Source organism: Alligator sinensis, unplaced genomic scaffold (assembly GCF_000455745.1).
Source record: "Alligator sinensis unplaced genomic scaffold, ASM45574v1 scaffold215_2, whole genome shotgun sequence".
Lineage (NCBI taxonomy): Eukaryota > Metazoa > Chordata > Crocodylia > Alligatoridae > Alligator > Alligator sinensis.
The window spans coordinates 443,537-456,049 of NW_005842400.1; the positions used below are offsets into that span (position 1 = coordinate 443,537).

The 12,513-nt window shown below is 48.3% G+C and overlaps 1 protein-coding gene across 1 annotated transcript in view; it reads right to left on the bottom strand.

Moving 5' to 3' along the window:
• The window catches only part of CACNA1I (calcium voltage-gated channel subunit alpha1 I), a 261,054-nt gene extending 250,476 nt beyond the window's left edge, over positions 1-10,578 (bottom strand). Inside the window, 1 exon segment of the mRNA XM_025211326.1 lies at positions 10,428-10,578. Within this exon segment, the coding sequence (XP_025067111.1) occupies positions 10,428-10,499 (72 nt within the window). The 5' untranslated portion in view covers positions 10,500-10,578.
• Between the last annotated feature and the right edge of the window lie 1,935 nt (positions 10,579-12,513).

Sequence of the window (12,513 nt, forward strand, 5' to 3'; positions counted from 1 at the left end):
TTCAGATTCCCCCTAAAAATCTCTGGTGCTTCACCCACCAGGCATGAGGCCAGAGGAATAGGAAGGAATAAGAACAAGCACAAAAGTAGTGGTAAATAGACCCACTAAGATGAGCATGTGCCTTGCTGAGTAAGGCATGTGAACTCATTAGGGTCACCCACCCACTCTTCAGTCCCTCCTCCCCTTTTTTTCTGTTCAACCAACTCATCTGCGCTACCACACTGACATGGGAGGGCACAGGGAAAGCATCCTACTTATCTTTGTAAGAAACCCCAGCAGAGTTTAGATACTCAAAAATAAAACAACTAATCATAACTAATAGAGGTGCACCAATGAAGATTTTCTTGGCCAAAACCAATAGCTCTTTATTAATGAGCCATATCGACTGATACTGATCTGATAACCAATCTACAGAAATGCAGCCAGGCAGTGTGGAGAGCAGCGCCCTGCAGGTAAGTTTGTGAAGGGCAAGGGGAAGGGGGAGGGAAGCGGTGCGGAGGGGACAGATCAAGGCCCCCACGGTGAGGGATGGAGTGGAGCAGGGGCTGGAGGCGCTGCCCAGTCAGGGCCGTGAACAGGACCTGGGGTGGGGGCAGGGAGTGGGACGAAGATGCAGCTAATCCAGGGGACCAGCATCCCAGCTCTTAAAAATGGCAGCAGGGACGCTTGAAGTAAAGCTCATCAAAGGAGCTTTAGTTCAAGTGTCACCACCACTATTTTTAAGTGCGGGGATTCTTTTAACCGGAGCAGAGCCAAGCAGGATGAAAGTGAATGCGGGCTGCTTGCTGTGGGCTCGGGGCTCTCCACTCTGCTGCCTTTGCCCCGGGAGCCCCATGTTGGCTACACGTCCCTTGCCTGCACTGGCAGCGGGAAGCACAACTTGCCACCGCCACCACTGCCAGGCAGGCAGGGGATGTGTGGACAATGAGGAGCCCCTGGGGCATAGGCAGCATACCAGAGAGCCCCAAGCCCACAGCAGGCAGCCCGCATCTGCCCCACACACAAGTCTGGGGGGGCACATGCCCTCCATGCATCCCCTGGGGGGCACACACAGCAGTGGGGATTCACCCCTCCCCATTCCTCCCCTATGCCCCCTGTGGCTCTGTCCTGCTCCCTGCCCCAGTCCCCATTCACTGCTCTGGCTGGGCAGCATCCACAGTCCCAGCCCCTGCCCCACTCCCTCCCTCACCATCAGGACCTCAATCTACACCCCCCCATGCCCTTTCCCCTCCACAGATTTACCTGCAGGGCACTGCGCTCCACATTGCCTGGCTGCCTTCTTAGCCACGTGCATGCGTGCAGCTGCGTGCATGCACGTGGCATCCTTGGGCCCTGGCCAGAAGGCATATTATATTTATCAGTGATATTATCAGCTACACCAGCCAAAAAAAGCCAATAGCCAATAATGTTAATTTTTCTTTTATCAGTGCTGATCTGATATTGCACCGATATATTGGTGCACCACGAATAACTAAGTTTGGGATGACAGGGAAGTTCTGGCATGGCTACTCAGTTCTTAGACCAGCAGTTCCCAACCTTGTGGTTGCAATGTTAAAATTGGGGTTGCAAAGACACTTGACAGTGTCGACTGATTATGATGAAAATCACAGGAAAAAAGCAGGAAATGGCAGGGTCCCCTTGCAGGTTGGCAAAGTTCCAGCCTGCAAGGGGCAGCTTGGGGTTGGGGGAAGCAGGAAGAGGGTGATCAGGCAGGGGATGTCACATGCATGTGCGCACATGCACGTGGCAGCCAGGCAGTATGCAGAGCAGCTCCTGCAGCTCCCTCCAGGTAACTCTATGGGGGGCAAGGGCAGATTAAGGCCCCCACAGTGATGGAGGGACGGAGGAAAGGAGGGAGTGGGACAGGGCTGAGGATGCTGCCCAACTGGGCCGGTACATGGGGCATGGGCAGGAATGTAGGACCCAGCTGGGGAAGCAGGATGGAGCCAAGGGTGGCTCATCCATGAGGCAGTGAAGGGACTAGCTCCCTGCTGCTGTGTATACTACTGGGGAAGGAGGCATGAGGGGCAGGGGGGACACGCTCCCCAGATCTGTGCACAAGGGTGGGGAACAAATGCAGGCTGCCTGCTGCCAGCTCAGGGCTCCCCACCATACTGACCCCACCCCCACCCCTGGGGCCTCCACAGCCCAGTGGGCCTGACCCAGTGCAGGAGGGCACAACAGGGTGGGGAGGGTGCCACTACCAGGAGCCCCACTCTGGCCGCACTACCATGTTGAGGCACCCCCTGCCCACCCAAAAGCAATGGAGACCACAACTTTGTGCTACCACCACTGCTGCTGGGGAGCAGGGAGTGCCTTGCCATGGCAAAGAAGCTGGCATGGAGCTCCCAGCAGCAGCACTGAGCCTACCCATGCCACTCTACCCTCCTGCACCAGATCCTGCCTGCTAAGCCATGGAGGCCTTCAGGGAAGGGCAACAGGGTAGGGAGACCTGAGCCCACAGAGGGCAGCCTGCATCATCCCCCTACCCACGGGCTCCGTTCTGGCCATGCTGCCCACAGGGGGAGGGGGCACTGATCTTGTCTGCATCACTTTGGGGTTGCAAAAAATCCCCAGTGTTCAAATGGGGTCACGCTGAGGAAAAGATTGGGAAGCACTGCCTTAGGCTCTCTGCTCACAGATACTTGGATGATGGTGCAATCCTCTGAAACTTTGCAAGACATGCCCTACATCAGAGATGCAATTCATCCCACTTAGACAGTTAGCTCTTTGAGTGAGGGATGGGCATTTTGTCACCTGTATGTCAATTCCTACCACAACTGGTCTTGATTGGTGATACTGTACCACAAATAACAAATGGGAATGCAATATTAAGTGTCCATCACTGTAATACCTGGATTGCTCATATGCTAAAGTAGTGGAAGCATGAGAAAGGTGTGCTATAATAGTGTGGGGTTTGTGTTTTTTTTTTTATGATGAAGGGTAGAGGGAGAGCACGGCTGGGCCTTGGAAAAACAAAATAGCATTTGTCACAGTCACAAGGGGTATGACAGAGCCATAAAGAGTATTGTGCATTTGGCCCCTCCATTGGTTGGCCATGCCTGAAGGGAGGGCCCTACTGAGAAAACATAGGACTAGATTTCCCTTTAGTAATTCAAGCAAAGGGATGGAGCAAGCTTGAAAGTTCAAAAAATGGCCTGACATGGGAATGTAACGTGAGCATGGTGTTAGACAAAAGGCCCTGAGCTGAAGGGCTACACTGATCACCAAGGGATGGAGTGAGTTATGTCTCTTATCCTGCTGCTACCCTTGGTGCTTGTAGAATATGCACTTTATGCAAACTAGCTCAGAAGAATAAAACAGCATTAAAGCACCCAGCCTGCTAGAAACATCCTGTTGTCAGCAGCACAGGACTTAGCAGTCCTCACGATCCAAAACCTGGATCTTATCTCTTTATAATCCTCTGTCTTCACGCTAAAGCTGCAGGTTATCTTTCCCAGACTTGCCAGTTCATTCTTTTCATGAGCAGTTCCTTGATGTAGTACTACAGCCTCCACACACAACTCTACTGATGCCGCACTAGCTTGACTTGCAGCACCCCCTGCTGCTTCAATGCAGAACCCCCCACCCCTTTACCCACACAGTTCAGCCAATCTCATATAGCATACCCCCTCTGCTATTCCAGTCCCAGGCCCCTTCCTGTTCTGCAATGCCCCTCAATCCAGCTTTGCAGCCCCCACTGCTATTCCAGCCTTTAGTCCCTCCTCTCTGCCCACATTTTCATAATACCCCTCTGAAGAGATTTGAAGGCTGAAAGAATAGCAAATACAGAGAGATTTTACAAAGTGGACATAACATCCCCTAGGGACACTACTGAGATTCCTGAGACTTGGTACACTGAATACCCCCAGCCTCTGAAAAAATATCCTGTCTCTTGCCAACGCACTGGCTTTGGAAAGTTGGCTTTGTTTTTTTTAATTCCAATAATTAAAGTGCCAGCATGCTCTTCCCATAACCAAAAAGTTATATTTCCACCAATACCAGTCATTTAACTAAATCCTCCAATAGGTCCACATATTCCTTATCCCCCTTGTTCCTCCTCTCTCTCCACTACTCCTATCACCCACTCTGATTCAGGTTCTCCCTACAGCCTATTAACATGCTGTGCCTCAAACTAGCTTCTATCCCATTAATGACAGAGAAAAAAGGTTAGTGGGGACAGCTAGGAGGAATGACTTATGATGATGATGCTTGGAGCAGCCACACTGACGAGGGCATGACAATTCCAAAATGTAACACAGGAAGCATCATAATTAATGCAACAAGATTAATTCAGTCGGATTTAATGTGCATGGTCTCTTCACCTCACCACCAGCAGACACAGTTGAGGTATGCCAGAGTGAGGACTGGGAGGCTGGGAAATAGCTTTCCCTACAGCACTTAGACAAACAGCCTCTGCCCAAGACTACTGACTGCTGGGGGTAAGACACAGTCTGGCAATTCCCTGCAGATCAAACCAAAAACACAGAAGTAGCTGCATCATGGGCAGATTATCTGCTGCAATTTGTGCAGCCTGGAATGACTCATTAGCGGTTACACACATGTAGAACCAGAATAATCCCTCTGGGAGCCTCAAAGCTAAATGACTGGCAGCTGCCCTACTGGAGGTCTGAGAAACACCACTTTTCTTGATTCAGATAAAATCTCCCTCCCCCCTGACAAGTCACGCCAAAGGTCATGATCACAACACCTCTTACATGTTAAGTAGGCTCAGGCTTGGCACACTTGTTAGAGAGATTGATAGGGGAAATCCAAGTGGTTTGGGCAAGTCAGTAGGTTGTGCTCATTATTTGGACCCAATAGGGATGTACCAGGATAGCGTGAGAGGAGAAGTTCTCCTGCTGGTGACCTCTTTTGGATGAAACCAAGGTCTTGACCACTGGTGACAGTGGCCCCCCAACCTGCTCTGGCCCACAAGCACAAATAGTGAGCACATTATGCATTTGCTTTGCTCTCCCCATCAACCGGGACCATAGTGACAGCAGTCTGAGCTTTAACTTTTTAATTTCCTGTGGTTATGAGTGATGTCAGCAGGTCTAACAGATATTGGGGGCCGGGGATTGGGGACTGCTGATTTACAGATATTAAGGCACATTTTGCAGAGTAGGGATTAAAATGCTGCTAATTCTAGTATTCTGGCCAAACTCCAGTTCAAATGATGTTACTTTCCAGCTCTAAAATTTCTCCTGCAGTTCCAGTTTCTTCCTTTTCCCTGCACTCTCACTGCTGGCTAGTGCAGCTGAGGCAGGCTGGCTAATGCATTTCAGCCCAGAAGTTGCCACATATCAATGACTGGGGAGAGAAGAATGAGCTCCACACACACACACTTGCTCTCAAGCATGTTGAGAGGTTGCTTCTTTCCTTTCCTTAGAAAGAACAAGGAGGACTAGAAGGTTCTTCCCAACGTCCCCTTTCTATAAGCGTTCATACATCACAGTGAATGGCATAGTATATATAATAAGGTAGAGAGGAAGGCATGCAGACAGACACAGTCCACTGCAACCTGACACTGGCCGGAGAAACCTATACTCAATAAGTCACCCTTTCCACTGAAATCTCACTAACATAACCATTTTGGACCATGCCCTCCATTATGACTCCATTATCTATTATGGATACTATCTACAAATAGGTATTATATATACATTTTCCTGATGGACCCATCCACCTGCATTCTACAGTATCTGAATATAGTGCTCAAAGTTGAGACTAGTCTAAAAAGCTCTGAACCTTCCAGGGCATTGTTCTTAGCCCCCACAACTCCAGGAGTCATTTCCCGCTGACTCTCCTATGGTACGGCAGGATCTTTGGATCACAAGAGATGTCCCAGAAAATCTACAGAATATGGAGAGCGCCAAGTCTAATAGAAATGCCATCTGGGCTTTACTGTGCCACATGCTTCAGCTGAAGACCAGGGACAAGGAATGTAAACAGGGTCACTGCCTCCCCAGAAAAATATTAGCAACTTCCCATTGCCCCTTGTCCTATTGCTCCAGGACTATGGTTCTTATCTTTTAAGACCCAAGGCATCCCTCATTAGACTCAAGATACCCCTTGGAAAATGCCAACTCTTAGCTTTCACTTGTTTTTTGATGATAGAAAAGTAACAGAGCAATTCTTCTGTTGCAAAAAAACTCAGAAAGACCACAACAGATCAGAATGTTTCTGATCCTGTGGATTCCTATTTGAAATCTCTCGATCTAATCACGTGGGTGTCTGCACACCTAACAGTGTTCATATTGCGTGGCACACCACAGCATCCTTAAAAGGATGTTGCAGTAGCCCAGGGTGCTGTAGCATCCTGGTTGAGAATCACTGTTCTAGAATATCCCATCACATTCCTCTGCTGCTGAAGGACACATGACAGACAAATGGCATATAAAAGAATACTGTTTTCTGACAAATGTCTCTACCTATTTTTACCAAGTGCACAGAACTATAGGAAAATTTTTCCTCAAAAATGTTAAATCAATCATGTCTGGGCGGAGTGATGCTGATGATCCTGCACCAACTTTCAAGGAGAAAGAAGGGCATTCATAATCTCTGTTGACTTTCCTCTCTTCTTTATGGCGTTTACCCAAAGACACAGTCTTCTCAGTGCTGTACCCCTGGCCTGCAGCTTCCCATGTGAGTTGCTAAAGCCCCTAAGGATCAAAGTTTAACCCCTCCTGATGTTTTGTGTCTACTGCTTATCCACCTAAGCAGCTCCCCCACTGCCCCACACTTGCATGCATGCACACACACCAGTCCAGAAGAAGCTTGTTAGCTTGCTAGCCAGGAGTAAATGCTGGCCTTTGGCTCACCCCTTCCCTATTTTAGAAGCACCTGGTTTTGTTGTTAGAAGGCTGGAAGGTGAATTTTGATTCCTCCAGGAGAAGCTGCTCTCAAATGGCAAGAAAAGCTGTAAGCTTAATGAGCAGAGGAAAGTGCCTGGGGAAGAAGAGGAAGTATCGAGACTCAGGAAAAGTGGTGCAAGGATCAGGGGGACTCTTTGTCATGAAGACCTGTGCCATTCACAGTGGGCATCACTTAGCACAGCCTCTGATGACACATGCTATCCTTCAGGCCTGCACGACACAAGGGTGGGTGGTACTGAGATTCCAGGATTGTAAATGCCACGCAGATAACAACAGACCAAGATGATACACTGCAGATACTATTCATCCACTGCCAAAACACCTGGCTCCTCTGTGCCCTTCTCTCCCCATAGAAGGTACCCAAGTGAGATTCTCCCTCTCATATATACTGGCCCTTGAGAGTGATGGCCAATGGAAGAGAGGCCAGACAATATAACCAGAGTCAGGAGTCTATCAAAAAGCCTCTGGGGAGTTGATAAAATACAGGTAGGCTACTACTCTAAATGGGGAGGGGGCATGTAATGGCAGGGGAGGAAGGGCTATGGCGATGGCCCTTCCTTCTCAGCATGTTGTAACCTTTACCTCTGCTTCAGCCTCCCCGGCTAAGGAGAAGTGCTCTCACAAGATAGCATCACATCCAGAGTCCATTCCAAGAGACTACAGGGAAGCAGGATACAGCTGTGAGTCTCTGTTGTGCAATGTCAAGTTGTTCATGTACACCTGTATGACTCTACAGCTGCATAGTTAACTTGCTATCTACTTATGGGCCACCTCACAACTATCCTTTATGTTAGCACCAGATCCCTCTCCAGGCTGTGCAGCCCTGGGGGGTTCTCTGTACCTTTGTAAACTGTTCACATAAGAAACTCTGAAACCTGAGACTGATATAAAGGACAAGATAATCTCTCTGCTAGTTCCATTTAACAGCTTTGCACTCCTATAGCACTTTATTCAGAATGGGATGCAAATTCTTTACGGACCACTTAGCAGGATTGCTTATCTATCCCTGCAAAGCAGCCGCCTCCAACATGGGATGTGGTAGCCTGCCCATCCACGTTACACTATCCAACAGTGTTATGGGATGAAGCAGAAAGAGAATAACACCTCCTCCAGCTGAAACTGCAGAAGGCAATTTTGAGGCAAGTAACATTTCCTGATGAATTACTTCATTACTGGTGGGTTGTGTCCATGAGCATATGTATACACCTAACTATGCATGTCTGTATGCAAGTTCATGTGCATACCTGCAAGAGAATGTCTGTCACTCCAGAAATATTTGTATTGGGTTCATCTGAGCGTGGGCACATGTATACCACTTGTGGTGTGTTTATGAATGTGTGTGGGAATGTCCATTTGGTGCCTGTGTGCATTTCAGAGTGGTCTGTTGTGCACACCCATGACCATGTACATGCTTGTTTCTATAAATGTCATGCATTAGTTATAAGTTATCTTGAATGTATGCCAGACTGGCCATTGCCTATACAGTAAAACTACTGCCCATAGCTGTGTCCTCAAGCAGGCTGTGCAGCTCTTGAGCAGCTGCCTCCTATACTGGACACAGCATAGCTAAGTCAGTGTGGGGTTTTGGCTAGGATAACAAGTGACAGGGCCAATTTGCCCACCCACAATGCTTCCTGGACATGACTACATCATGTCTTTTTTGGTGCAGTGTGTTTGAGGACTTCACCACCAGGTGAAAGGACAAGATTATGGCTGACAGAGTTTTTAAACCCAAAAGCTTGCTAAAAAAATTTTTTCCCCAACTATTTAAGTTGGTCTAATAAAATATCTCAGATTCATCCAAAGAACCTTGTCTGTCTATGCCCTTAGACCAATACAGCTACAACCTACACCTCTGAGTAGATAAAAAGGAATCAGGAATCCTTGAATCTCCTGCAATCTTCAAGGTATTTCTTGGGGCAGTCTAGTGTAGGGGGAAAAGGACAGTTTAGTGTAGCGAGTGCCAGAACTCAGCAACAGTTCATTCAGTGTGTACCTGAAATAAGTGCCAGAGCAGTGGGAAGGGTCTGGAGCTCCCTGAAACACATCAACTGTGGACTGTGCAAAGTTGAGGGTCCTCCATGTGCACATGCTCTTTAAGTGCCTGCTAATCATTTCCTTTTGGCTGAACAGCTGGGTAATTGATGTGCCTTATCTCCCTGTGTGTTATTAACCTGTGCCAAATGTATTCCCAGTGCATGACAGCCTCTCCCTCCCAGCCCTCACTTATTCAGAGCTTTTCACTTTCACAGAACTCTGAGCAGAACCTATTTTGCCTGCTATAGGGAAAAGGGAGTATAGTCCAAACCATCCTCAGCACAGGACTCCTGTTCTCATACAAAATCCAATCTTTTAGCCTAGAAATTCTAAGGTACCCATAGTTAGACCAAGGTGGCAGAGGGAGGATAGGGCATGAGGAAGAAAAGGATGCACAAATCAACAGGCAAGGGAGTTAATGCTAGTGGAATGGAAAAGCAAAGAAGAAAAAGAGCATGAATAGCACAACACCCATACTGTCATTTTGGGCTTTGGATACGTAGAGGAAGAAATGGTCCCTATAGCTAAATTTTCACCCTGCAGTGGCCAGAGTTAAGAGATGAGTTAAAGAAACTGGAGATGCAGAAAACAGAAAATGAACTAGAAGGCCCCATCTAGTTCACCCCACAGGATTCATGCTTGTCCTCTACAGAGTATTTTGAATGCTTCGCCCATTCTAGTTTCACATGTCCTGAACAATGAGATTTCCATAATTTCTTTTTTGGGAGCACTCCACACACTAACAGACCTTGCTGTTTACACTTCTTCCCCATATTCAATCAATGCTTTCCCTTTTAATGACACTGTTACTCTCAGTTACCCCCTTTCCCTGGGGTACAACTTGCAGTAAATCCTCCCCTTTCCGCTTTCACATTAGCAGATTCTCATCACACATCCTTTCACTTAAACCATCACTTAGCCATCTATACATATTTAGTGCTTAATCCTTCCTCATAAATTAATCTCTCCAGCCCTCAGGTCATTTGCATAGTTCAGATCTCTGTAGATTGCCAATCTCACTCTGATAATGATGTGCTAAGAACCAAATACAGTATTCCAGGAGGGGTCATGCCACAGCCACGCAGAAGAACTGTGACAGCAACATCTCTGCACCTGCAGCCCCAAAATTGCCTTGGTCTTTTTTGGCTGCCTTATCACAGTACAAGCTCACACTGAACAGCATGCCATCTACCATCACACCATGTTCCCATTCAGAGCTCCTTCCCAGGTTCCCTCCTCCTACTGAATCCCTATATCCCCTCTATCTATGCACTCATACCACATGTTTCAGATTGCATTCCCCCAGATGCATTCACTTGCATTTTTCTAAAATGAATCTCATTATTTTCTGCCCATGTTTCTAATCTCCCTAGTTCTCTTTCTATTATTTCTCCGTCCTCACTGGCACTCAAAAAAATATCTCAAATTTATTATCATCGGGAAATGTCATTCACATTGCTGTTTATTCCCTCTTCCAGATCATCAATGAAGATGTTAAATAAGATGGTGCACCTGATTATGATGGACAAGGATGGTCCTAGCAGCTCTCAGGAGAAGAGGGATTGAAGCAGGTCTCACTCTCATAGGTCTCAGGCCAGGATGTTTAGTGCTGGCAGGCAAGGGAAAGCTGCATATTGAGAGCCTGTGTTTACTTGGGTTTTTTTTTCTTTTTCCCCCTTGGCCTATAACTCACTGCTCAACATGGTGCAGCTCACTGGAGGGGGAGAAAGCAGTTACGTTATCCAAGCCATGTGGCAAGTCATATGATCTAGCTGCATGACCCTTATTAACTCAGTTCCCCCTTTCTTGATGCATTTCTGGCCTCCAAACTCAGCTGCCAGGGATGGTGAAGGCTTTTCCATTTCCTGGTACCATGATGGAGCATACACGTTTGCTGGGAGGGCAGGCAGGAAGCTTTCATTGCCTTTGTTGTACCTGCTCTGTGAGCAAATAGAAAATGTCAGCCCCCAGGGCACCTGCCAATCCAGTGGTTTTCACCAGAACCAAGTTAAAACTAGAAAGTGCTAGTTGCGTTCCTGGGATTACTGGTGCACCTGTCTCCTCTCTGACACCCATCTATTACCCATACCTCAAGAGCTCAGCTTTTAAATAAGGCTCACGGTCATCCCTGGCTTAACCCCACTGAAGTCAATTGAGTTACTCTAGAGATCACTTCAGCTCAGGGACTCTCAAGAGAAAAATCCATTCCTAGAGCAAGTTTCTACAGGGAGAATAACCAATCTTGACCTACACTCTTCCATATGTACCCCGGAGTCTTTTCAGTCTGGTTCCATTATCAGGGGCTAACATGCTCCACCTTCAGGAGACATTTTGCAGCCTGTCAGCATTTGCAGTTACCAAAATCCCTGTTTTTATCAGAAATGCTGCCAGGGGAGACCATGCTGTGCCATATTTATGGGTATTCACAGCCTCTTCAGACTGTCTAAACAGGGCTTTCTCCAAACCTGCCATTCCTCAGCTCTGCTTGCCTCCATGCTTAATTTCATAGCCCGACCAGCAGCCAACAAAAGTGGACCGAGCTGGGCAAGGTGGCTGTGGAGGTCTTGGATATTTAAAAACCATTTGACATCCCATAGGATGCAAACAGAATAGGCAAGATTGGCCTGCAAACACTTCCCAGCTGACTTATGCGAGTCCAGCTGAAAACAGTGGGACTTCTTGCAATAGCAAAGATGGCTCCCAAGTAAGATCTTGCAGGACTGAATTCATGAGAAGCCACCATTACTGTCTCAGCATGGTGAGTGGCTGGGATCATGGGTGACATTTGGGCACTGCCAGCTGTGCAGCTGCATGGTCTCCAAGCTGACCGGGGTCCTGTTGCCTTGCTGCTGTGTTTCAGCATGGCTGTCTAGCAAAGAGACAGAACCTCTGTACCTCTGCAAAGGAAGGTGAACCTTGCTGCTGGCAGAGGTAATCCCCCGGCCAGAGCCCAGTCACAGGCGTGGAACACTACTGGGATCCCTGGGACCCACTGACAAGCTAGAGGGTGAGAGAGAAATCCATATGACTGGATTGGCGGGGGGGGGGGGGGGGGGGACCTTTGTTCTGCTTGCTTATTTAAAATCCTTGCCACCCCACCCCCTCCCCCAGTGCAGAGGCGTTGCGGGAGCAGGATAATTTGTAAAAATTAAAAACAGGAGCAGGAAGGGTACAAGCAGGCCAAGAGGGAAGCAGGATTACTAAAAATCCTAATCCTGACTGGGACCACCCCACCACACAGTTCCCTCCCAACCCCTCTTCCCCCCACCCCCACACAGCCCTGGCACACTTCCTCCTGCCTTCCCAAAGCCCCACTATACCCCCACACCTTCTGACAACCCAAATAGCCCTGCTCCTTCTCCCTGCCCTCTTACTTCCCTTGCCCTCTTTGGCAAACCATCGCGCTGCTATCTGGTGCAGAAGCATGGTGACTGAGGTACCAGCATGGAGCCCTGCCTCTTCCCCTGCCTCCTGCACAGCCCCCCCCCCCCCCCCACCTCTGTCCCATACACTTTTCCTCCCCTTCTCCTCAACCCCATCCCAGATCCCTTTCCCAATGGCCACAGAGCCTCCTTTACACTCCAGGACCTCTGTGCTG